Source organism: Colius striatus, chromosome Z, assembly GCF_028858725.1.
Source record: "Colius striatus isolate bColStr4 chromosome Z, bColStr4.1.hap1, whole genome shotgun sequence".
Taxonomy (NCBI): Eukaryota; Metazoa; Chordata; class Aves; order Coliiformes; family Coliidae; genus Colius; species Colius striatus.
The window spans coordinates 72,445,549-72,470,999 of NC_084790.1; the positions used below are offsets into that span (position 1 = coordinate 72,445,549).

Below are 25,451 nucleotides of genomic sequence, written 5' to 3' on the forward strand. Positions count from 1 at the left end.
AGCTAGTCAACCAGTAACTAGTAGTTAAAGAGAAGTGCCATCACATCTTACTTCTTAAGTGAATTTCTTATCTGAGGCCATCAGCAAGTTACACCCTGGCATGTGCCGACTGATGTGATCTTGAAGTAGTGGAACAATATTTAAATGCTCTGCTGTATTAAGACCACAAAGTAGTTCCCTCTGAAAGCAAATAAAACTTTGTTTTGTTTTGGTTTTTTTTCCTGTAGTAGTATTCAGTTTGCATTTACAGCAGCTTTTTAGCTTGGATCCTGAACACACTTTTGAAGCAATTTTGTGGGTCCCCATTTACCATGTTTCAATTTTAATTTCAGAGTAATCTTAGGAGTGTAAAAATTCCACTTCTTTTGGGTGAAGATGGACTGCAAGACTAGCTGACACACTCCCATTGCTAACGGACACTGAGGCCAACAGACCAGGTGAGCCATTCTGAAGTAGACCACAAAAAACATCTAATGCATGTCATGGTTCTCCAACCAACTGTTCTGCTCTACAATCTAGATGAACCAACTAGGATGTGCCATTTCCATAGACAAAACTGAAATGACTGAAATGAACTAAAATGACCAACTGGCATGGGTGAAGAGACATGGAGAATGATGTAAAGTCACCTCTTTTTGAGAAACGTAACACAAGAGACAGGAGTAGGGGAACATGCATGGAAAGGTTACGAAGCTTGTACAGTGGACACCATAGACATTAGCTTTGCCAGGATTTTATTGTTAAGTTGCATTTTCTGAGGCTCTGTACCTGTAAGAATACATGCAATACCACAGTCCTATACATAGTAAGAATTAAAACACGGAACATAAATAATTAGCCTTTAAATATATATACACACCACTAACCACTGTTGTCATGAGAGCTGACTATAATGGTTATCTATAGAACAATTGCATCTTTATGATGCCACTGCAAAGGACTTCAGCATCCACACACCTGAATAGTGAGTGTATCATCTAAAGGTTTGATTTAAAGATAATTCAGATGGAACACATGTAATGTCCCAACTTTGGCAGCCGAACTGCAATGAGACCCTATGTCCTGTATCTGTGCTTCTTGTTTTCTTTGCAGGAAGGATGCAAAAGAAAGATCACATTCTGATTAGCGGACTTGTCTGTTATCTTTCTGGTTAGTTTGTGTCAAGTTATTGAAATATTTGGAATAAAATATGACTTGGAGTATTTGACATTTCCCCACCACCCCCTTTGCCTTGTGCCGATGTACTTCCCCTTTTACTAAGGGGAAAGGAGAGGAAAGAAGCACAATAGAATGAGAGGAAAAGACCTCTAAAGGGATCTTGGAAGTGGAATAAGAAATGTCCTCACTTAATGGCTTTACTCAGTTTGTTCTGCAGAATTTGGATTGCTCTGTGTGTAGGTGGGGGGTGGGGTGTGTGTGTATGTGTGTGTGTGTGGGTGTCTCATAAAGCTTTGCCTTGAACATATACTAAATGCAAATTGGATTGCATTGTGTGTGTGTGTGTGTGGTGTGTGTCTGTCTGATAAAGCTTTGCCTTGAATATATACTAAATGCAAATTGGATTGCATTGCAGTTACCATAGTAATGAAATAATTAATGTCACTTCTATTCTTAATCTGAGACTGATGCCCTCACAGAGTAGTATGTCTTTCGAAGTACAAGACCAGAATTCAGAAAGCCACCAACATTACACAGAAATTATCTCAACCCTGCAAGTTTCCTTAAACTCTCAATAAATGGTCTTAAATTTCTGTTTAAAAAAAAACCCCAAAACTAATTATACTCATGTATTCAATCTGCTTCAAGCATTTTAGTAAAACAGATTTTGTGTAGGTCAAATAACTACTTACTGTGAGAAGTGGAATAATTAGTGGCCATAGATGGGTCCAGAGGCACAAAAATTTCCATTTTATTCCCCTTTATTTTTTGCTTTCAGGAAAGAAGCAATTTTCTTTTTTTACTATTTCCAAGTTTTGTCCAGAGGCTGGGCTGGAAGCCACTTCATAGGGATGGCAACAGTGTTGAACTAGACAAGTTCTCTGCCTCTCTACACATATTAAAAACAGTCTTTTCCCCTTTACATGGTTATGCATCCCTCTCTGCCCTTCATGACAGGTCTTCTCAAAAATGAAAAAGAAAAGGCATGCCGAGTATCATCAAAGCCTAAAATGTATCAAAATATATTTGAGTGATGTCACTTAGATCTCAGCAGCCTGACAATTATTTTTCTGGCAGCTGTCAAGAGTAGAAGTCACAAATGAAGTCACATGGAACATCATAAAACAATCACAAGGTATTCCTATGAGTATCCCACAGTCAAGTACCAACCTATATATGCTGGACATGAAAAGCAAAGAAATCTATTCTATTTAATTGGCAGAAAAGCATGTTCTGCTAAATCTCCACCAGACTTTTTGACATATATGCTAGATACACAGCCCAAATCCAAGTCTAAGGGATGCACAACACTTCAAAGGACTCTGCCACACGAAAGCCTGTGTGGATTTTACCTGCAGAAGTCTCCATACCAGGCCCAGTCAGCCCCCAAATGGAAGTGGCACTGTGGATGCAGATGAGGAACGTGCTTTCTAAGCATAACATAATGGAAACTGAAGAAATTCAGAAAGGGTGATGTTATTGCCGTATCGTGAACATGCAGAGTTTCTGAAAACCATGGTGCTTTATTACAATTCTATTCATATAGCATACATCAACCATTTAATTTATCTCCACTTTATACACAAGAAAAACTGCCAGCTCTTTCCACATGGCAGTACTCTTTGCCCAGCTGTGTGTTGTCCTTGCTTTTTATATCTTTGTATGCCAGTCAAGTAAACTGTAAGCAACCAGGCAACAGAATATCTGCTTCCTACAATGACAGTCAACTACTGGGAACAGAGCATGTCTACACTAACAACAAATCAGTTGTGGTGACAGACTGGAACTTTGCAGCTCACACTGAAAGTAAAAATTTCAGAGTCTCCTTATCTGGAGGTCTTCAAAACCCACCTGGACATATTCCTGTATGACCTGATCTAGGTGGACCTGCTTCTGCAGGGGGGTTGGACTAGATGATCTCTAAAGGTCCCTTCCAACCCCTACCATTCTATGATTCTCTAAAACTAACACAGATAAAGCTTTTCTATTGAGAAGAACATTTTATTATTATCTGTTAATATCACCAAGCTATCTAAGGCAAGAATAACATTTTCCTAACTTTGTAACATTTATCAAAACATTACAAGTGTCATTTTTCATGACTGTTCTTCCATATATAAAGAGTTTTGTCTTATGTTATATGCAGTAAACATATATTGCACATATTTATGTGTTACGTAACAATATATATATATCTCATGGAAGGCATTTTTGTCTAATTTTGTATTTATCTGTGTTCCAAAAAATTGAAGACATGGTAAACTAAATTAGAAAGGAAACTGTACAGTGATCTGATCTATCTAATCTTGTGCAACACATTTCCAATCAGATCCAAGTTGATATGAAGTTGGATACACAGAGATATAGATAACAGCAAGTGGCACATCTTTTTTGTTTTGACATAGTTATTTTGTCTCTCATTCTAACTCTCTGCAGAAGAGGAACTTTGGCTCAAATTTGTGATCATTCCTCCGTATTCTGCAAGTCTATATTATTTTTGATGACATGTTACTTTGGCTTCTCTGTTTTTTCAATACAAAATTTGAAAGCTTACCACAGACTCACATGCAGAAAATCTCATTACTGAGGTGTAATCCCTGTACTTTATAGTCATCCTTTCTGAACAAAATGACGAAAAACATATATTGTATTTTAACTTCAAAACAGTCTTGACACAGAATGAAGGAAAAACAAAACAAAAAACCAAGTTCTGGCACCTCCTCTGATGCAGAAGTGAAAGCATCAACTTCCCAAGATTCATTTTCTAGTCTTGTATCAGACTCTAATTTAAGACTATTAAAAAAAAAATCTCTAAAAGTGAGTGCAGACTGTGTAATTCAAGGTACTTTTAATATTCTACATTGAAGTGTCCTATGGCAGCATCGTCTGAGGCTTCAGTGGGCCCCATTCACCTACCAGGACTGCCTTCTTTGAGTCAGCTGTGTTTGCTGCTGGCTTGCAGGCTCAGTAACCTAGCTACGGCAAAAAAAAGTTTTCTCCTTTCTTAAATGATTACTGTCATAAAATAGGCTTATCTCTCTTGGCAAGAATGTAACTAGAGAACATTTAATTCCTCTCTCAAGCCTGTTTCAAGGCTTAATAAATTTATTTGCTAACTGCCTAGAGGGAAACTCTCTCTCTACTGAACAGAGAAGTAAGTGATCCATCTGGATGCTATTGTTGTTTTGCAGAATTACTGCCAAAAGTTTGGCTCTTTTCAAAGCAGAAACATGACTGTGAATTAATAAACACTAGAAAGTTAAACAGCTTTTAAACTTTTCTCTACAACACAGAGCGTTAGTTTTGCAGTCACTGCTATCTCAATAATTAGAACACCATCAAATGCAGTAAAAACCAATTCAACCTCTACCACAGCTCTTTGCAAGCTTGACTTTTAAATAACAGCACAGTAATTTTTTAACATAGTTAAGTATGTTTTTAACTTGCAACTGCATCACCTAAACCTTTGCCACACTAAGAGATCTAGAGTTAATGCACCTTTGCATAGTGCAACAATCCAAATCCCAAACTCTGCTAAAATAAAAGAAATCCCAGTACAGCAATCACAACGGTCGTTCTTATGGTAGACAGGTCAAATGCAAACACGAAATATGCCCTGGTTCTCCTCTGTACTTGCCTAGTGCATTTGTTTTCATGAGTAGGAGCTAGTCTGCTCATACATCCAACATGGAGAGAGTGCCAAAAACAGTGATATGTGATTTGCTAATATTGGTTTGCTAGTTTGTTTTTTGGATTAGATTTATATAAAGGCTCACAGCTATTATGTTTGACTTTTCTTTCACATATAACCATCAAACAGAAACCATTTTCTTGAGACTTCTATTACCAGTCATTCTAATGTTAATTCCAGGCTAACTCAATGCAGAAAGCAATCTCTTTTAATCTAGTAATTTACTCTCTGTGATCTTTGCCATCAATCAGACAGATGTTTTGTAACTTGAGGACAAAGTGATCTATTATACTTTTTAATGACATAACTCTGTTGAAATAGAGCTGTTTATGAGTTTTATATTCAAGAACTCAGCTGAAATTTCTAAAGCGGTGCAGGCCAAAGATAAAACTGAGATAGAAATCTAAGGAAAGGATTTAATCAACCATTTCAAGACAAGGAATTTGGATGGTTATGAGAGAAACTAAGAGAGATAAAACATCCCTCATTTTATTTTCCTTCTTTGATCTCGTCTACTTTTTATATCTGCTCTGAAAAGTGCACTAACAGAAAAGGAGTCCCAGTGCTGTGCCACTCAGCTGATTCTCCACATGCTAACAGACAGGAGGAGCTAGGTACTTGCTCAGAATAGGAAATATCAGATCACCCTATAGAGGTGGCTTTCTGTCCTGCTCACAAAAGTCTGATGTGCAAAGGATAGACAGCTGTCTCTCAAGACAAGCTGTTGTCAGAGGGATACCTCACTAGTATTACCTCTAGGTTTCCAATATCAACCCATCAAAATTACCTAAAAAAGGCTAGAAGAATGTCTTTTATCAAACCCTACATAAAGTAGCAAGAGATTTTGTAAGAAAAAAATGGCTGGATACCTCCTGAACATGAAAATTGTGATACTTCCTCTTTTTTTGGTTTTTGTTTGTTTGTTTTGGGTTTTTTTTCCAGTTTTTTAAACTCATGAGCTTAACTGTCAAATCCAACATTTACACAATCTGCAAGTTGATGAAATTAAAGAGATGCCATGCACAGTGACATTAACATTTCAGTCAGGCACTAGCATATGTTTGAAGTTTTAACATTCAGTTTAATTTTTGAATGATAAAGTGACCTTGACTATACTGAACTGCAGGAGATGATACACTCTCTGAAGAAGCAAGGATGAACTAGACCTTTAAGTTTCAAATGCGTTATGTCAACTGATCTACCACACAGAAGAAACACAGAGAGGCACCATTAAGATAATACGCAAGATAAATTACAATGCTATCCATTCCCTCCAAACTACTATTTTTCAGTGATAGATTTATTCTACAGCAGTAACACATGGTATGTAAGCCCAGTGTAAGGATGTTCTGACCAGCATCAAAGTCTTCAACTGCAAAACACAAAAGCTGCTACCATTACTAACACACTTTTCTCAGCCCCTTACATGGGCAATTTTTACCAAATTGCATAAAGAGTCTTGATTGCTTATGGATCTTACAAACTATGACTTCATCAGAACAGAAGGAGGAGGAAAGCTGCACAGCTTTTCATGCCAGCCCTTAAGCAACAGAGGTTAGGAGGCCTCTAGCACACTCAGCTTTCATTAACTTTACCAGAATTCCATGATGGTACCTGACTTCCATGGTTAAAGGAGAGTTAGGAAATTGAGACAAAGGACCAACAAGGTGTAAGTTTTTTAATGATGTAAGCTGTTATAATTACCTTCCAATAAATTAATTTTCAAATGTACACTGAATTTAGCCTTTAGGCAGAAATCACTTGGCATTTACTGACTGACTTGAATGGCAAAAAAAAGGAGCAAATTGGATCACTTTCTGAACTCCCAAACAAAGGAACTAGCAGTTCTGTTAAGATTTGGAAAAAGACAAAACTAAAGAGAAAATAAAGAGACTTAAAATGTGAGAGAAGATGATTTTATAAAATCTTACAGTTTGATTTTAAGTACAATTTCACATCAAATTAATCAATTTTGTAAGTGAATACCTCAAATTGGGTTGCATATTGTTATCTCAAACAGTTCCTTTGTTTTCAGCAAATTCAGCATCTTCTTGAATCTTCTGAAGTATAGGCTTTCTGATCTGTTTACACCATATTCATTATATTATGATGGTGTTAGTTATCATATGACAGAACTGGCAATTGTAGCCTATGTTTTCTAAATAAACAGGAAAATTTGCCAGATGAGGTCAAATGACTCTGAAAGACAATAGGTCTTTTAAGAACTGTGTTTAGCTCACACATTAAAGAGGACTCCTTTCATTCCAGATGTTTAAACCAATTTTAAGTCACACAGTGAATCAGAATCCTTTTTTTTTTTGGGTGCAGCTATTCAGCATTGTCCTTTTCATGTACACATTAGTCCACCTTTAAGACAACATTTACAACTTGTAATTTTGCTGTCACATTGTATCATGAACTAACTTCTCTTTCCAATAAATTAATTTTCATTTTTCTCAGTGCTTAATGGCTCTTTAACATAATTGAAAAGCCAAAATGGTAATTTAAGGTAATACTACTGGTTTTTTTTTTTACTATAGCAACCACGTTTCTTTAATGTGCTTAGACAACTAAGCATTCTGATTGTAGCGTACAGGTAATTTATCAATGACAAGGACAGCAGGGTGTGATGAAAGGAACAAGTCTATGGGAGTACTGCTTTGGGGTATCTCACCAAAAATCAGAACACTTAAAACACACTCTTTTCTTACAGTTACCAGGCTGCTAACTTCCAACACATTAAATATTGTTTGGAACAAGTGCTTATTGCTAGCCTGCACTGCCGCAAACACAGTTTATCACTGTACCTTTTGGAGTCAATCCAGAGCTATGACATATGACATAGATTAATAGACAAAACCTCTGCTGCATGTGGTATAGAAAATGACATTGAAAGAGGGTTGTTCACCCTTAAGAAGAGAAGACACGTCTGCTTTAATGGTCCTCTACTACCTAACAGGAGCTACAGACAACAGGCACAGGGATACACAGTGATAGCATGAGAAGTCACAATCTCCAGGTACAACACAGAAAATACTGATTAAATAAAAATTTAGAAGTAATAATTGTTATGTAGGTGGTCAAACACTGGACCAAGAATCCAATGAATCTGAACGTCCATCCTTGGAGAACCCCTGAACACAACCGGACACAGCCCTGTGAAAGCCAGTCTAGCTGGTTCTGCTTAGAATAGTTGCATTGCTCTAGATGGTATCCCCAGGTCTCTTGTCAACTAGGTTATTTCCTAGACTCTACCATTAGCTGGAGATGAAAAGAAAGGACATAGAGCAGCCTGGAAGTGATTCTGCTGTAATACATTACAGTCTCCTGAGTGATCAAAAGCACTATCTTAAAGATACAGATTAAGTAAATGATGCAAAGATATACTACAATACAAACTTTCTGGAAATATCCAATAGGGTCTTAAAAAAAGCACATCCCTAAGTCTTGATAAAAACATACTGCGAACTGCATCATGTTGAGCTCTCTCCTTTCACTTGCTGACCTTTTCCAACAAGAACACAGGAAATACTTGAAAGGTCACCTGGCATGATAAGAGCTGGAGTTCTCCTGAGGATGTGTGTCAGGATTACAGCATGTAGCATCTGTCAAATGAATGTTACCCCCCTCAGCTACAACACCAACAAAAGCTTTGAGTGTCCTCGAGTACACTACTTACTGAAATTCTTCTGTTAAGAAATTGTATTTCATGATCAAAAATCCTGTAGTAAGACTTTCTAGAGGTAGCTGGCTACTATAAACAGGCTTGTTATGTCCCGCAAATGCAGGTGGTTGCACACGTTTGCACCGATGTGGGGTCATACATGCTGCATAAGGTACATAGCAGACAAGTCTTCTGCACTCCTATGTATATTCTATCTTCTAAATCAGAACGATATGCACACATCAAACTCCATTACAGAAAAGGGAAGGAGCAAAAAATAAACTGAAGTATTACCTCCAAACAAGTAATAGCTACTGCCAGATGGAGGATCCTCACAGTCACATTTGCCATACAAAACTACTAACTTAAGTCTAACACTTTCTCTGGACCAGCTAGTTAAAACAGCTAGTGCTCTGAATACAATAGCTCTGACAGCACTGTTACATGTGCTCATGAATAGCGGCTTAGTACTGCACGTTATACACCTTCAAGTACGACAAGAAATCAGAGCACATGTGGTATGTCCAGAAGACCCAATCACACAGCTCCGTAATTCCCTTAGCGGGAGAAGGTGCACCTTCAGGAGTTATGGCAGCGACATTTTTTAGCAGTAGAATTCACAGGATTTAGTACTTGTACTACACGTAAAAACAAAGCCACAGTATTTAATTATAATACTATCCTCAGGAATCAACACACACAGCCACAGTGAATTCATCAGCTTTTAAATATTTTTGTGAATGTAATCTTAGAAGCCTGGCATTAGTTTGCCCAAACAGCAGTAGCTTCTTGTTTATATAGATACGTAATGAAAAACCTAGATATTCACCTGGTTTTCTAGTGGCACTTTGTATTATTCAGCTCCTGAATGAAGTGTTATCAAAATGAACTTGCTTTGGATGTCTTTTTTTTTATTTTTGTACAAATCCCTTTTTAAGCAAAGTAATCCCACTACAATTTTGTGAGTGTCAGATCCACGAGACACACTCCTGACTGCTGACCTTTCTGGCAATCTTCCCATTGGTATTTCCTTGCTAAGTTGTCACCTGTGTGATCTCATCATTATCTCTGGGTTCTCTTCGCTGTTCCAAAGGCATCCTGACCAGTTATCTGATCAGCATACGAGTGCTGTCACACGGCCTTGGATACCTTGTTTTGCAGTAGGCGGGAGCATTCATAAACATGAAATCACAAATTTGCTTCTGTGTCCCTGCTGCTTCTTACTTCTGTGAGATTTCTTCAAGGTTCCCAAGTTTCATTATCAATATTCGATCAGTTCAACTTAGGTAGGCCACTGGAACAAGTGCATCCTAAAAAATGTTGTAGTCTGCTTGCTCTTGAAACATCAGAGCAAAAAGGAGTTACAGTCTACACAAGGGAATCGGGAACAGCTTCCCATATTCTTCCCATGCTATGAAAAATACATGGAAATGATGGCATTACACACAAAACTTTAAAAATGACAATACAACAAGCATCCAGACAATTTATCAACAGATATCCCACTATGGCTTAGACACCAAGCTGACATGTAGCATGGTTAGAACTGTCTCTGGAAGAGTACTTAACAGTAACTCTTTTAAGAAACATTCAAATCAACAGCTGCACTTGGACTTAAAATAGCTTTCTGCTCATATTGAACATGTTCAGAATAGTGCCTGACACAGAGTAGCAACATAAAAGCTGGTGTCCAAAGTGTGGCAAATACTCACAAAAGAAAGAAAGTTGTTCAGAAGCTAATTAACAATTTGTTGCAGAAGCACAGTAGCAAAGGTAGAGCAACACGGTGTACCATTGCAAATTCATAGGCTGGATAGGCAGACAATGCAGAAAAAAGGCCACTGTGAGGAAAAGCTTTCTCATCAAGCACAGTACTGCTACCTATTTCAGTTCAACAAGGAACATAAAAAAGAAGTCCTTTCAAGGAGTGTTCTGCTTTCCCTGGCAAAACAATGGAATTGCTGCCTTGTCCAACCTCCTATCAAAACGAAAACACTAGTTCCAAGCAAGTATAGGCCCCTTTGCATAGTCTAGCTGAGGTATGTCACAATTCCGCAGGTCTGTAGTATAAACAATCATTAAGTATTTAAATTTTATCAGGTCAGAATGTGCCCCATATTTCTAATTTATTTGTCATATTCTGCTCTTGTAAATATAGTCGCATTGTAAAGAAGTTCAGGAACAGTAGCAATAGCTCTTTACACTTCTACCAGCTGCACTAAGAAGACAGAAATTTTGTTGAGGACAAAGTCTCAGGTATATTCATTATTCAGAATATAGTGCCAGACTCATAAATAGGATTAACTATGCACAATATTTTTTAGAGGAAATATTGGCTGCTTATAATGTTCAGAAAAAATCCTTCTACTCAGTAATCTGTTTCTATGGCAAGCCTATCCCTACTCGTCTTGCAAGTCATCTGCAGTAAGTTATCTATGATAAATTTAATGCATATAGTGTCTCCTACTTGCATACTTATTGACATAATTTCTTCACTCTTGTACTGGCAATTCTGAAGGTAGATCCACTGTAGATATCAAGAAATGCAGTGGCTTTCTTAGTGTGTCAGAGCTATAGGTCTTGCTGGAATAAGCTCCTATTTAAGGGCCTATTCATAAGACAGAAGTAATAGGACAGCATGGTTCTTTAACAGTCAGCAAAACAAGGGAAGTTTTGGCATTGCAACACTGAGCACTGAGGAGGTCTCTCAGATTTATCCAGGTTCTTGCATTATTGTCAACTTTAAGGCAACCACTTTCCAGTTCCATGAGAATAGCCATAGAATCATGGAATGGTAGTGGTGGAAGGGACCTTTAGAGATCATCTAGTCCAACACCCCTGCAGAAGCAGGTTCACCGAGATGAGGTTGCAGAGGAACATGTCCAGGTGGGTTTTGAAGACCTCCAAGGAAGGAGACTCCACAACCCCTCTGGGCAGCCTGTGCCACTGCTCCCTCACCTGAACAGTGAAATAGTTTTTTTGTATGTTTAAGTGGAACTTTTTGTGTTCCAGCTTCATCCCATTACCCCTTGTCCTGTTACTATCTACTATAGACAAAAGGGATGTCCCAACCTCCTGACACCCACCCTTTAGATATTTATAAATGTTAATAAGATCTCCCCTCAATCTCCTCCAGACTAAACAGCCCCAGTTCCCGCAGCTTTTCCTCATGTGAAAGATGTTCCAGTTCCCTGATCATCTTGGTGGCCCTGTGCTGGACTCTCTCCAGCACTTCCCTGTCCCTCTTGAGCTGAGGAGCCCAGAACTGGACACAGGACTCCAGATGAGGCCTCACCAGGGCAGAGGAGAGGAAAAGAAGAACCTCCCTTGACCTGCTGGACACACATCCTGGATGCATCCCAGGCTGCCACTGGCCTTCTTGGCCACGAGGGCACATTGCTGCCTCATGTTTAATTTATTATCAACCAGGACTCCCAGGTCTCTCTCTGCAGAGCTGCTCTTCAGCAGTTCAACCCCCAGCCTGTCCTGGTGCAGGAGGTTATTCCTTCCCAGACGCAGGACTCTGCACTTGTCCTTGGTGAACCTCAGGAGGTTCCTCTCTGCCCAACTCTCCAGCCGGTCGAGATCCCGCTGAATGGCAGCACAGCCTTCTGGGGAATCAGTCAGTCCTCCCAGCTTGGTGTCATCAGGGAACTTGCTGAGGGTACACTCTGTCCCCTCATCCAGGTCTTTGATGAAGATGTTGAACAAGACAGGCCCTAGAATTGATCCCTGTCTGCTTTTACAAAAAATCAGATGCAGTCAACATCAGCTGTTGGCTGTAGATTTAGTCACTGGCAATTAAAAAAAAAGTCAGAATGAAGAGTAGAAAAAGCAATAAACATACACAATACACCCAAATTTTTAAAGAGCTGCAGGCTGGTAAATTCATAGTAAGTGCAGGTTATTTATAGCAGATATTTTTCCTTTTACTATTCAGCAAGTAGAACCATATTATACCTAAAAAGACAAGTACAAAATTCCACCTTCCCAACAACAAGAGCTATGGACACAGAACTGAATAGTAAATGCTGGTAGGAAAATACCTATTGTTCCTAAAGCAAATTAAAAAACCCAACAGATAGGGTAAAGCACTATCATCACCACTCTTTTTCATGGCCTGAGTGTCAGGTAGCCCTTATCAACACATACGTCTCGAATGGCCTCTGCCAGCTATGCCAACAAAATGAGTTGGTTTTGAACAGCTGGCTCACCAGCATGACGACTGCCAAATTCCAGTTGTATCACATCCTTTTCAGAGTTCCCTCGTGCTACAGTGTCATCAGGCTACATCACTCAGAAACCTGCTTTCATAATCAAGGCACAGTGATTGCCAGAAGTTACTTTACTTCCCAGGTTTCCTGCATGGCTTCTATGCCTCAAATTTGCTTCACTATTTCTCTGAGTTTTCCTGAAGTTCTGTGAAGATACATGGATACAGGCACTAGAGCAGCTGTCTACAACTGCTGCCCTGTATATGCATTGCTACCTATTTGCTTCTTAATAGCTCCAGAAATTTACACTAAAGAGAACTGCATGCTACATCAAAAATGTGTGACAAGAAGAGATACATCAACATGAAAACTCTCACTTTTAATAGGCAGAATGTGAGTTGTCTACCATGGAATTGGTAAAACATCAGTTGTCACTGGTGATAGTTTCTCAGAGCCTCTTTAACCAGTCACTTCATGTGTTTGGAAACTGTGCATCAGAAATATTTTTAAAAATCAGAAGGCTGTGGTGGTCCTGCTGTCCCTTTGGTGTTTGCTTTGCCTATGGGAGTGAAGACACACACAGGCACCAACAGCCAGAGGCACTTCATCCCTTCAGCTGACTGGCACTTACAGCCCACCACATACAGCTTCTCAAGAGCCTCCCCTGCCTCTGCTACTTGCTTTTCTCTTTTAAGGTAATTTTAACTTCTGTCCTGTTCCCCTAAAGGTATTGGTCAACTTTGTCATTTGACAGCCATCCAGGCAGGAATCCTACCCAAACACTGTTTTTTTTTTTTTTCTTACTGGAAGGAACACCTGATTTACAAGTTACCTTGATAAAGGATCCTAAAGGCTGCATGGCTGGAAGACAATACAGTAGTGTTAAGAAACCCTGCCAGTTCAAGCTTCTGGCCATTCCCTCACCTTTATCCTAAATCACCTCTAGCAGCTTTGTTGAAGTCCCTCTTGAAAAAAAAGGGAATGGCTATAGCCCTTCAGAAGTTTAAAAAGTTTGGCTTCATGCAAACAATGTATCCTTGGTTTATGCTCCAGCTGCTTTTATGCAAAGACAAACATTTCTGCTTCAGAAGTGGCCCTAGTCCTTCTCTCTGTAACATCATTCTAGACAATTTTAAATGTACTATATTGTATAGTGCAAATACAAAATGCGAAAGTATTTGTATACTTTATGGATCTAATATTCTTTAAAACTCAAAGGCAAGCACAAATTTCTCTGCAAAAAACAGCAGAAAGAGATTTTGTTTTCTATCACCAAAGCTAAAAAAGTCAGAAAGCAGGAAGATATATGCATTATTAAGACACTCAACATTCCCTCTTTGGGATCACTAAGGAAAAAACTGAGAAACCCAAACCTTTCTGCCCTTCCCAGTTCTTTCCCTGCAGGCTTCATTTTCAGATCACTCTTCTGTATTCTAAGATTGTAAAATTACAGTTTGTTTTAGTTTAAGAAACTAAAATAAGTAAAACATAAAACTTATATTGCATAAAATACAATCTAAAACTCTGGTGTGGCTCTTTCTCTGGGGAAGAGAAGATGAACCATAGCACCGCCAGCGCATCCTGCAGCATTTCTTGTCTTACACATTGCAAATGCATCTGCTATGTTTGGCCATAAATAAATTGTCTGTGATGTTCACTCTGCAATGCCTGCAGAGCCAACATTGCTAAGAAGCTAAGTTGAATTCTATTCCTTCTTTGGCACAACCAAATTATTTACTAAATTCCAGTGAGCTGAAGCAAAGCCATTACTTGCAGAAAACTTTCTGTACCAGTGTGGGAAAAACCTTCAGCTTGACTCTATGAATCCTGAGTGAGTTTCCAGGCCTGGCAACTGGAAGTTTCACTTACTTTTGAAAGTGGTTCCTTTTAAACAGTTGGTCACTTGATGTACATTTTACTGATCAACAAACAACTGTATAGTTAAACAGGTTTTCGAGTTGTGTTTCAGAATGTGGCTTCAAAGGTGAAGTTCTGTCTATGTTTTTAGATAAAAAATATAAGGAAAACAAAAGCAAATAAAATCCTCTCATTCTCTTTAGCATTTTTCTTTCCTTTTAATTGAGTAATAATGTGAGCTGACCAATTCTGGAACACTAAACTATGTATTTTTGTAATGTAGGATATTGTAAAGTAGCTGATCACTTTTCTTATTATATGAAGCAGAGACAGATCAGACTAATGTAAGCTCTTTTGTTTGCTCTGACTAAACAGAAGTCAATATTTACACTGGTACAAAGCTTAGATAAAGTGAGCAAGGAACAAAGATATTGCAGAATGTAATTTTGGTGACATGAACCATACTACCAGCAGCATACAACGAGACTAGGTTTTTGTCTTCAAAGCGTGATGAAGATATCCTCACGTTTCTAAAATATTCTGGCAGATGTTACAAAGCAGTTATTTCATTTGAGTATTGTGCACTTCAGGAAACATTTCTTGTATTATAATGTCTTTAGATATTGAAAAGCTGCTTACAATGAACATCAAATAAGTAGGTAAACTTACAAAAAGACTAATCTATAATTAAAATACATTTTAAAATCTAATGAGAACAAATTTTTGTCTTAACATTTAAGTTGTGCTACCTTCATTAAAAACATTATAATGCTTATACACCTGTCCCATAAAAAGCCACTACTAAACATCAAAGAGTTTTGTATTGTTTATTACTTGGTAGTGCTTTTTCTCAGAGGATCTCAGCACAGTTAGCAAGGTTGCAGGCAAGCACTCTGAAAAATAATCTGGCAGTTGATTTTCCCCATAGTTCAGCAGGTTATTCCCTACATACACATAGAAAAAGCCCAAGCAAACAAAAAGTACAAAACACTAAAATGCAGTCCACCATCCAAAATATACTTCACAAATCAGAGAAATCAGTAACTATAGTTTATATGTCTTTGCTATACAGAAAAACACTGTGTTGCATCCTGCAGAAAACCCCATAACCTTCAGCTCTTTAACCATTGAATCAGGTAAAACACATCTACCTTCACACCTCAGTTTCTTGACAGATTTTAATCTGTTTGTAATAAAAGTGTAAATTTCCCTTGATTATTCTCTCCTAGTAGGAATATTAGTCTCCTTTTATAATGGTAATGTTTGCATTTTATTCCTGCCTTAAAAAGAGATGGTGGATCTCACTGACCTGGAATATGTGCACTTTTTCTTTTTTTTGAGGTAGGGCCATAGAAAGAGTCCTGAGTCCCTGATTACATCCTTTCAAGTCTTCCACCAGTCAGTTTAATCCACTCTGCTTCCACTATGGCCACTTTAATCACCTATTCTCCCTCATACTTGCTGCTGGTAGCAGCACAGCATTAGTTGCATGGTGTTTTACAGATTTGCACTGTGTTCATGGTTAACTTACTGAAAATACAATATCCACAGCTCATAACGGGCTTATAAATCTTTGTCAGGTTTTAAAATCGTTTTTAAAACCAATAATTAAGTAGTCCCTGCACTCTCTCACGTTTATGTCCTCTTTAATTGTCTCTGAAGTACATACATTGCAGTTTTCTTTCCTCTCCCAAATCTTACTTTTCTTGCATTATAAATTGAAGAGGCATTTATTTTTAAAGCTTAAGTCTGATGTTAAAAGAATAAATCAGCATTTGCTATTTTTCCATGAATAACAGTCCTGTACACTCTTTCCCCTGCTATTTTGTACATCAGCACACCTATTCTCGTGTTGGCATTTTTCTTCCCTTTTCAAGTTCATCAATGCCAATCTGCTACCAAACACAAACAATCCAGTATGTTACATACATGCACACACACATGTATGTGTGTATGTGTTTGCATATCCTAGCAGCTTTGCTTGGAATATGTATCTAGTCTGATTTACTGCCTCACTTTAACATTAATTTACTATTTGACCATCACCCTAGATCCTGGAAATTAAATGTTTAGTTAAAAAAAAACCCAAAAAACCAGAGTATGACAATCTGTACTTAAAGCAGTATTTGTTTTAGAGTGAAATAACATGTTGTCCTATATTAACTTCATTCAAATCTTTTAAAAAATCTACACAAAGTGGATTTGGCTTGGAAGATCCCTGTATTTAGAGGAACTTGATGAGTCAGAAGAGTAATTTTCTTCCATAAGTAACACACTCCCTTGACACATAACTGTAGTTCCCAGTTGAAAGTAGCCAAGTGTGCTTTCTTCAGATAATTTAATTCCTGACAGCATTTTTCAGTTCACAAAACTGATAAAACACTCCAAAAGGCAAGTTTTATGCAAATATATGTAATGAGGTAAAGACTAATAACTACAGTTATTAATTATAGCAACTCTCTTTTTTAAAACACTCTAAAAACACTTCACCTCTAAAATGCTATCATTGTGGTGTAATCCCTAATTAACATCTATTCAGAGTCCTGCTGAAGCCTCCATTTTATTCAAACCTAATTATTTTTTCCCTACATACCAGATCATCCTGTATGGCCCAAACAATTCTGCTGATCTTTCCTCATTTAAGGTCAGAGGCTCTGAAGCCACTGACACACTACCATACAGTTCCTCAAGTAACCTGCCCAACATCATCCAAGGATAGCAATACTGGTCTTCAAGGACAGCAGTACTGGCCACTCCTATCAGTCAGGCCTGAGCTGCAAGAAAACTGAATTCAAAGTCAATGTCATAACTTGAGGGTTTCAGTGGAGGCAAGATTCTGGCCTCTGTCAGAGGCCAGAAAAACAGACTGCCACAAATTTCCAGAGCATTTACCTGCACTCAGCTGTCACCACAGTCACTGTTCATTAGAAATATTTCTGGTTTTTAAGTAAGTAGAAGGTCACAATTTCTTTTAACAAAGTGGAACTATGGAGCTCTGTGCTGCACCACAACTCCCTAGAGAAAAGGAAATAAGACAGAGGGAGCAGCCTCTGATAAGCAACGGTATTTCTTGCTGTGTGTCATGATGGGATGAACCCTGTGCCTCTGCTACAGAGGTGGAGAGCTCCAACTGGCCAATACCACCATGCTCCAGCAGTTGAGATCGAAGTGTCATGCCTATGTCAGCAAAGAAGTGCTAGTCTGGGCACACTTAGTGGACAGACTACAATTTAGTCTCAGTTTATTTCTCTGGAGATAAGGCAGTCACATACCAACTTGAAACCAACTTGTGCAGGTTAGAAACGCCTAAACTCTAACACTGGCCTGCCAAAGATAAAGTGAAGTTAAATCATTCCAGCTTGAGAACATCTCAGTATCAAAACTTACAAACTATGAACCAGGTAGTCCTTTATGAAAAGCCATCAAACAGAACACAACGGGCAGTTACGTTCACACTGAAAAACAGTAATATAACAAGCAAGAGAAACAATTACAAGGACCTTGTGTCTGCTGAAAGCAGCTTATAATGTACCTTAAAGCTATTTTAAAAGATTCTACGTGAGCCTCTCCCTTTAGATGTCAGGTCACTCTCAGGGCTTGATAGGTAAAAAAATCAATGCCACACATTTATTTGAGGGAGAAAACACAAATAGAGTTGGTATTTTTCCTTAGCTACAGTAAACTACAGCTCTCTTCACAATACACACAAGTAGCTAAAAAAAAACTCCTCTAAAATAATTTGAAAAATAAAAATAAATTGATGGGTTCAGAGAGGCTTTACTTCCCTGAATCTGCATCAGAGTGCAGCTCAGCGTTTCTGTTTTTCTGCCCAATCTCCACCTCACCAGTCTCCACTCTCCTCATTCTGTGGCACGATATTAACCCAGAATTACCAAAGTCAGCATTTCAGAGGGATCAGAGTTAAGCCACTCTGACAATGAAAGTGAGAAAAACATTGCTAGAGATTACTTATTAAAGTCTATGCTATGAAATTATAAGTTCCTTATAATTTCAGTATCTCTGAGAATATACAAAGAATAGCTATAAAACAATTAAATGGGAACTTTGATATCATGCACGTCTCATGCACAAGACTCATGACAGGAACTGCAGAACCAAAGGTTTAAGGAACAGTCTGATAAAGGAAAACTTTCATCATTGTGAAATGTTAATGTTGGGAATTAAAAATGTAAGTGTAAGCAAAGATCTTTAATGTAGCCATTAAAAAAACCACATATTTTGTGACTTGCACATTGCTCTTACGAATTATCTCCAACAGAGTATCTCAGATCCATTAAAGAAGAGTTTCAATAAAAATACAGTAAGATAGCAGCAGAGGAAGCTTTCAGTAATCTCTTTCATATCAAAAACAGTTAAAGGTAGAAGGCTGAACACTTAGCTTGAGGGTAGTGACTGACTTCTCTATTCACTAACATAAAGCATATTTCCATTTGGAGTCATTGAAAGCGCACATTTCTCAGACTATGTCCAAGTTACCTCTGCCTACAGCTGTTGGCAAGCAGAAATGCCCCTAAACCTATGTGCTTGCCCATCTCCTCTGCTCCAACATGAAGAGCAGATCAGAGGAAAAACAGCTGAACTGACGAGTATTAAAATTAAGGCACATCAACAACATCAAGGATTTGCAGCTTCAGCTTTCATTAAAAGAAAAAGTAATTACAAAAATTAAAGCAGAAAGCCTGAGCTGTACAGAGCCAGTAGATATTAAAAGTGTATTACATCCTTCTTCAAAAATGTTGATAGCAGCAGGACACCTTCTCATCAACAGAAAGCTGGTATAGTTATTGTGTCTATCCCGTAAAGAGCTATTTTCCATCTCATCAGCTAGTATTAAATTCAATAAACAATATCAATACAGCCAACTAAAAGGTCCTAAAAATTCCACAGCCACAGGAAAGGCTTGCAAAATATTCAGTTAATTTTCATTCAGGTATCTATACATAAACACAAAATAACTGCCTGTTTTGATTTCTTTGCAAATGTTTTAATACTTGCACATCACAAATATTTTAAGGGGGGGGGGGGGCGTAATTTAAAGGTAAAAGAAAAATTAAGGTTGAAAAGAGTACAAACAGATCATGTTTGAGAAATAACAGCCGACCATTTTGCTTATTTAGCTCTGCCCTCTCTGATAAGGCACTCCCTCAGGCTACTTCTACAACAGCACTGAATAGGAAAACAAGGAATTTCATCTGAACTGGCAGCTCAATATGTAACTCGGTATGATAACTCTGAATCCTGGGGGCTCTCTAGAGTTGTCACCTTTTACATTTGAGTCTTTCATTGGGTTACTGATGGTGGCAGGCTGATGAAATGTACTAAATAAGAGAGCCTGAGCTCTCTTCAAGCCCGCAGCTCTGCTTCCACACAACTGCTATACTGAATGGGAAATCTGGTGCAGTACTTCTTCAGTAGCAAACACCTGAATTACTGTGCCTGCCTACTGACAGCATTTATTCTGCATTTGTTAAGCATACTGAATGCCTCCTTATCTTTATTGTGTTAACATTTGATTTGCTGTGGTAGATGTGTCCTTAGCTATGTCTTTGACTCCTCCTCTAGAAAAAAAGCTAGAGCTGACAATATACCTCAGTGGCTGATTTCATGAAGTAACCAGAGTCAAGACTATATATATCTTCTGCACAGTTCATTTCTATATGTCTTCAGTTCAGTTGCTAAACACTGCAGTTATGTGCAGGGCCTTTTCTACCTGTATTTTAAGACGGACTTCCCTACTCTAAATATAGATCTGTCAATCCCATTTCACACATCAAAACACACAAGAAGGAAACTTTGCTTTCTAAACCACTTTAAACATTTATGGCATAGCATGCAGCAAAATCACACAGCCCTTTGACAAAACACAAAATGGAAATTGCCTAAACAGGAGACAAGCAACAAACCAGAATCTAATTCACTAAGGAAGGAAGCTCAGAGCAAGGAGGGGGAGAGCACAGGTTATTCTTGTATAGCAGAGCAGTAATTTTACTGCAAGGTCAAAGGAAACTCAAGGGCAGCTGTGGCTCAAATCAGGTGGGTCCACATCATGACCAAAGGTTTCTCAGACCAAAAATTAACTTTGCAAGTTAAAAATGGATAGAATAGGGAAAAAAAAAAATATCCTGGTGTAGGCGACAAGGTCAGCCTAAGAAAGAAACCACAGACATACTCTCCGAAAACCTGCAAGATCAAAGGCTCTCTAAACTTCTGCTTACCAAGCAATGCATCTAGTAGGGATGATTTGGCAGAGTTTACTGAAACATAGCAGTGGATAGGATGATTGTGTACAGGAAGAAAGACTCATCACTGAGATCAGCTTACGGAACCTATAAAGGGTTATCTGTGGGAGGTGTAAGAAATCTGGTGCAATCACAGAAAGTGCTACTCTTCTCAAAATCAGAGGTTTGGACCATAAGAGATTGAATTCAGGCTATTTAACCAAGAAAACCTGATCATTATTAAAAGATTAAAATCTCCTCCTTAATATAATGAAAACAGATATGAAAGCAACTTGTCTGAAGTCTTTGTTGTAGTAAGTGTATTATTAATCCAAATATGACAGGAGAAAACTAGAAGTTGATATGAGAACACCTACTTTTGGCATTTGTTTGCATTCTACTGTGATAAATACCTCAGGCTATTGAAGCCAGACTTAAGCCACCATCAGAAATATGCTTCTCTCAACTGTATTGCTATTGAGCTTTGTTTCTTTGCATATTTGATTTCTTCATTTATCAACCTATTTCAGAGAAGTACATTCAAACATGCCACTTCCACGATCTTATTTTGAGTACTGAAGTCTTGGAAACACCAAGCGAAATGTTTAGCAACCAAAGTAACATTAGGAGAGAGTAGAATTCTTGCCTCTTTCATTTCACAGTAACATGGTGCATCCGTTTAGCACTAACAAAAGACAAAAAGCTGTGCCATGATGCATGTCAATAAAAGATGATGGTAATACTTGAATACTGTCTTTTAATTAAAGAATCTCTTAAAGTGCATACTGTAACATTGCTATTGCTCTGTTCTGGGGTATGCTATTAGAGAAGTGATAGCAGTGAAATTAGATTAGCAATGTGTTCTTATTGCCATAAAGTGTGCAAATCTTACCTAAGAAGACTTGATTCAAACATCTGAAAATGCATTGGAGAGCATCAGCATGCAAGTCTGGAAGGCACACAGACTATTGGCAATAACCTAGAAAATGCTTTTGTGTACAGTCCAAAGAATTGCCTTCAATAAAACTGACTGAAAGGACTCAAATGTATGTACATGTTTTTCATTTTAAGTGCACTATAGCTGCAAAGAACAAAGATGCCATACTAAAGATTCCTAATAAAATATGGTAGAATTTTGCCAGAAGAAAGCAACAGAGACAGTTCCTGCGTACTGGAATGCAAGAGAGAAGAACAAATTCTTAGCTCAATGAAAGCTACAAATACCACAGAAATACCAAACTAGTAAAAGTTCCGGGTTTGTATTTCTCCAGTGGCTTAGAATTTATGTCACTATCCACAACATTAAAGGTGTCCCAGATATCAGCAACTGACCAGGTCAATGAGAAAAAGAAAACCAAGTTTCAGGGAAAATAATTTTAAAAACTAAATGTTTAAGTATTGTTCAGAAAATGTAGCAAAATAAGTAATTTCCTTCTTTCAAGGCCTTTATTCTGAGAGGCTGGTGGTTGATGCTGTTGCTACAAGACCGCATTAGTCCTTCCACAGAAAGATCATGATGAACATGTAATAGCTAAATATGAAAGTGATGGCTGGGCCACTGTTAGTCAGTTGTGAAGAAGCTGAGATGCAGGAAGTAAAATGAAAGAAAGTAGATGAAAGAGATGAAACCAAGCAGATGAGGCATTTCTGCTGAGAAATTGGATTAAACTGACAGATTGATGAACAATAGATTACAGACAAATGGCTTTTCGGCAAGTTTGCATGTTTCACCCATCTTTTGACACAACTGGGCAATAATTACCAGTATTTTGGGTCTAAAAACTGGCATGTTTTTCAGCATGTAAGTCTTTCAAATGGGCAACCACACAACACCTGCAGAGAGAAAAAAAACTGCTTCCTTACCACTTGTCTGGTTTATCATTTTGCTCACACTGACAGTACATGCTTTGCTGCATCACAGAGAAAAAAACCCATTTATTTGTCTGCTTCAACACTCCACTTAGTGCAACAGTAACTACATGGCAGAACAGCAGCTGTACAACACAGCACAGTAAAATCGGCCAAGTAACTGCAGGGTAAAGACAACTAAGTGGCTGCTGTCGTGAATGCCAAGGAGGGCCCACAACTCTTTTTTCTGAGGTGTGTCCCGAAGAATTTTGGCCCTTCATAACAAGCAAGGCTCCTAGAACACTTGAAAGGCAGATGCCAGGACATAGGTCAATGCTCCACAACACACTACTTGCCTCTCAAGGATAAGGATGGTTTTAGTTTTCTAAGCAAATGCACACAACCAGATCAGCAGAAACTAAAAAAATTGCTTGTTTCTCTTTTCGCCCCTTTTGAAGCACATTCTCCATCTTTTCCATGAGTCATGACACATAGACCACTGTATGCTGGATTAGCATAGTGTGTATTTCTGTGCAATTACTTAATGTATCATAAAGTTTGAGTCGACATTTTATAAGGACTGAGCCTCAGGATTCTTGTAAACAGAATATGTGATTTTCAGTCTAAAAGGTTTTTAACGGTCATACTTCATTTGTAACAGAAATATCTATTCCATAAACGAGGTAATTAACTTTGGCTATATATGGACACACCTAACATTTTAAAGGACTGCACAGTATTCAAGTTATTTGAATAAGAGATAAAGTTGCATTGATTTGTTAGAAATGTTGTCACACTTTAATATTTGTGTTGACACATAAGGATCAGTTTGGCATTCAGTCTTTGTGCAATGCCAATGCCTAACATCAGATTTTTATTTTTATTTTATCTTTTGACTTATTAATGTGAGTTTGCTATGTTCACTTTTAAATTCTCTTAGTCACTGTAATTCCAGCATATCCTTTAGTAGTAACTGCACACTTTTCCATGTATTTGCAAGATGACTGTTCTTTCTATACTTTCATTTACCTTGACCTTTATGCCAGACAATACAATGATTTTTTCTCAAGAATGCTAAACATATTCCACCTTCATGCAGGCAGATTTTCTCCCAACAACATGGGACTCAGGAGCACACTCTAAAGGTACTTAAGAGTATACGAAACCCAAGAATATTTTCCTATTTTCTGTCTTCTTTACATATGCTTTGAAATGTTCTTTATCCAACTACATATTTTTTGGTACATATGCTACATATTTTTTTATACAAGAGCCATTATAAAATCTATTTTTTAAAACAGAGTATTTACAGAATAAATGCATCCCTTCACCCTCCTAAGGTTTCATTGAAAAAATCACAAAAACCATTAAAACTAAAATCCTTAATTAAATCAAGGTGAAAGATTGGATTTCACTCTGCACTGCTTATAAGAATAATTTCCTTTCTTCATCATTGTTCAGCCACATCTGAAGGCAGGCCTTAAACCATACAGAAGTCAGAATATTTACAGATTTCCAGCCAAAAATTACTTATTTTTTAATGACAGTTTAGGTCTTTCTCACTCTTCAGTTCTCTTCCTCTTCAATTCAAACAAACAAAAGCTCTTTCTAAAGATTTGATCTTAAGGACAGGAAAATACATGTGTGAAGTGTGTAGAGCAGGCATTTTTTTTCCCCATTAAGCGAGTTAAGTTACTTAATTCCTTAACTCTCACTGAGCTTGGCCAGACAGTAGTAATTTTAAAAGCTGTAAGAAAAGCAGAAAATACTAACAATGTAGTTAATTGTAAAAAAACAAAGGAGTGTCAATACTCATACTTACAGGCTGAGGTTGTTCTGCAATACAGCAGTTGAAACACAACCAGAACTCACTCATTGTTTACAATCTGAAGTGGCAACACAGATGAAAACCAGGGCTCAATCTCCGTAAATCTGTCTCCAGGTAGCAAATTCTTTAAACAGGTTTATTTATAATGGTTCCAATGTGAAAATCTTTTCTCTGTTGGGCTCTTCTGCAAAGACAATTCAGTTCCAGGACAAACAGCTTGAAGGCAAAACGTTATTTAAGAGTCTTCTTTCAGAAGCTTGGTCCCAGTACCACAGAAATGTTACGTATGCTTCTTTGGTCCCTAGCGTTATGTGAACCTGAAAATGAAAGTACATTACATTAAAAAGAAAGAATATACAGAATCCCAAACAGCCACCCACACCAGTGATTTCTTGGTAATATCTTGAGCCACAGACTAAAGAGCTACTAGCAAACAAGTCATTTGCTTATTTCTACACTGACTACCAAAAATGGCTTACATCAGATATCTGCATAAGGCTTAGATCTCATGTTTTGGTTAGATGATGTGACATCAAGAACTGATGTCTGGTCTTTTGGCAGCCATCTGTTTGACCTGTTTCTAACTTCCACATGTCATTTTAGAAACTGACAATCACCCATACATCTCCTTTAAACTTCTTAGAGAATTCTGCCTATTCATACTTCATATATTTCTCAATAGAAATGTTACCCAGTCCACTCACAGTGCACAGCTGTCAAGCAAAGGCATGCTTCTCTAAATCTTGAGGAAAAAAATAAATAAAATTCTGTATACGGAAAACTTGCAAAATAACTTAGTCAACTCAGGGTATTTTCCCTCCACTCTCTGCCCTTTTGCTTCACGTACAGTTGGTTTCAAAATAGGAGATTACTTGTAGAGCTGGAAACTGTTTCCTTAAACCACTAAAATTCTTCATGTGGAACAACTGAGATTCCAGATTCCAACCATTCC

General features: G+C 37.9%; 1 protein-coding gene across 6 annotated transcripts in view; it reads right to left on the reverse strand.

The window, feature by feature from the left end:
- CDC42SE2 (CDC42 small effector 2) overlaps positions 1-25,451 on the reverse strand; it is an 80,917-nt gene that overhangs the window by 8,761 nt on the left and 46,705 nt on the right. For all 6 annotated transcript variants that reach the window (XM_062019197.1, XM_062019194.1, XM_062019196.1 and 3 more), the window contains one exon: positions 24,494-24,816. In XM_062019197.1, coding sequence (XP_061875181.1) covers positions 24,494-24,547 — 54 coding nt within the window. In that variant the 5' untranslated portion in view covers positions 24,548-24,816. The remainder of the gene's footprint in view (positions 1-24,493; positions 24,817-25,451) is intronic.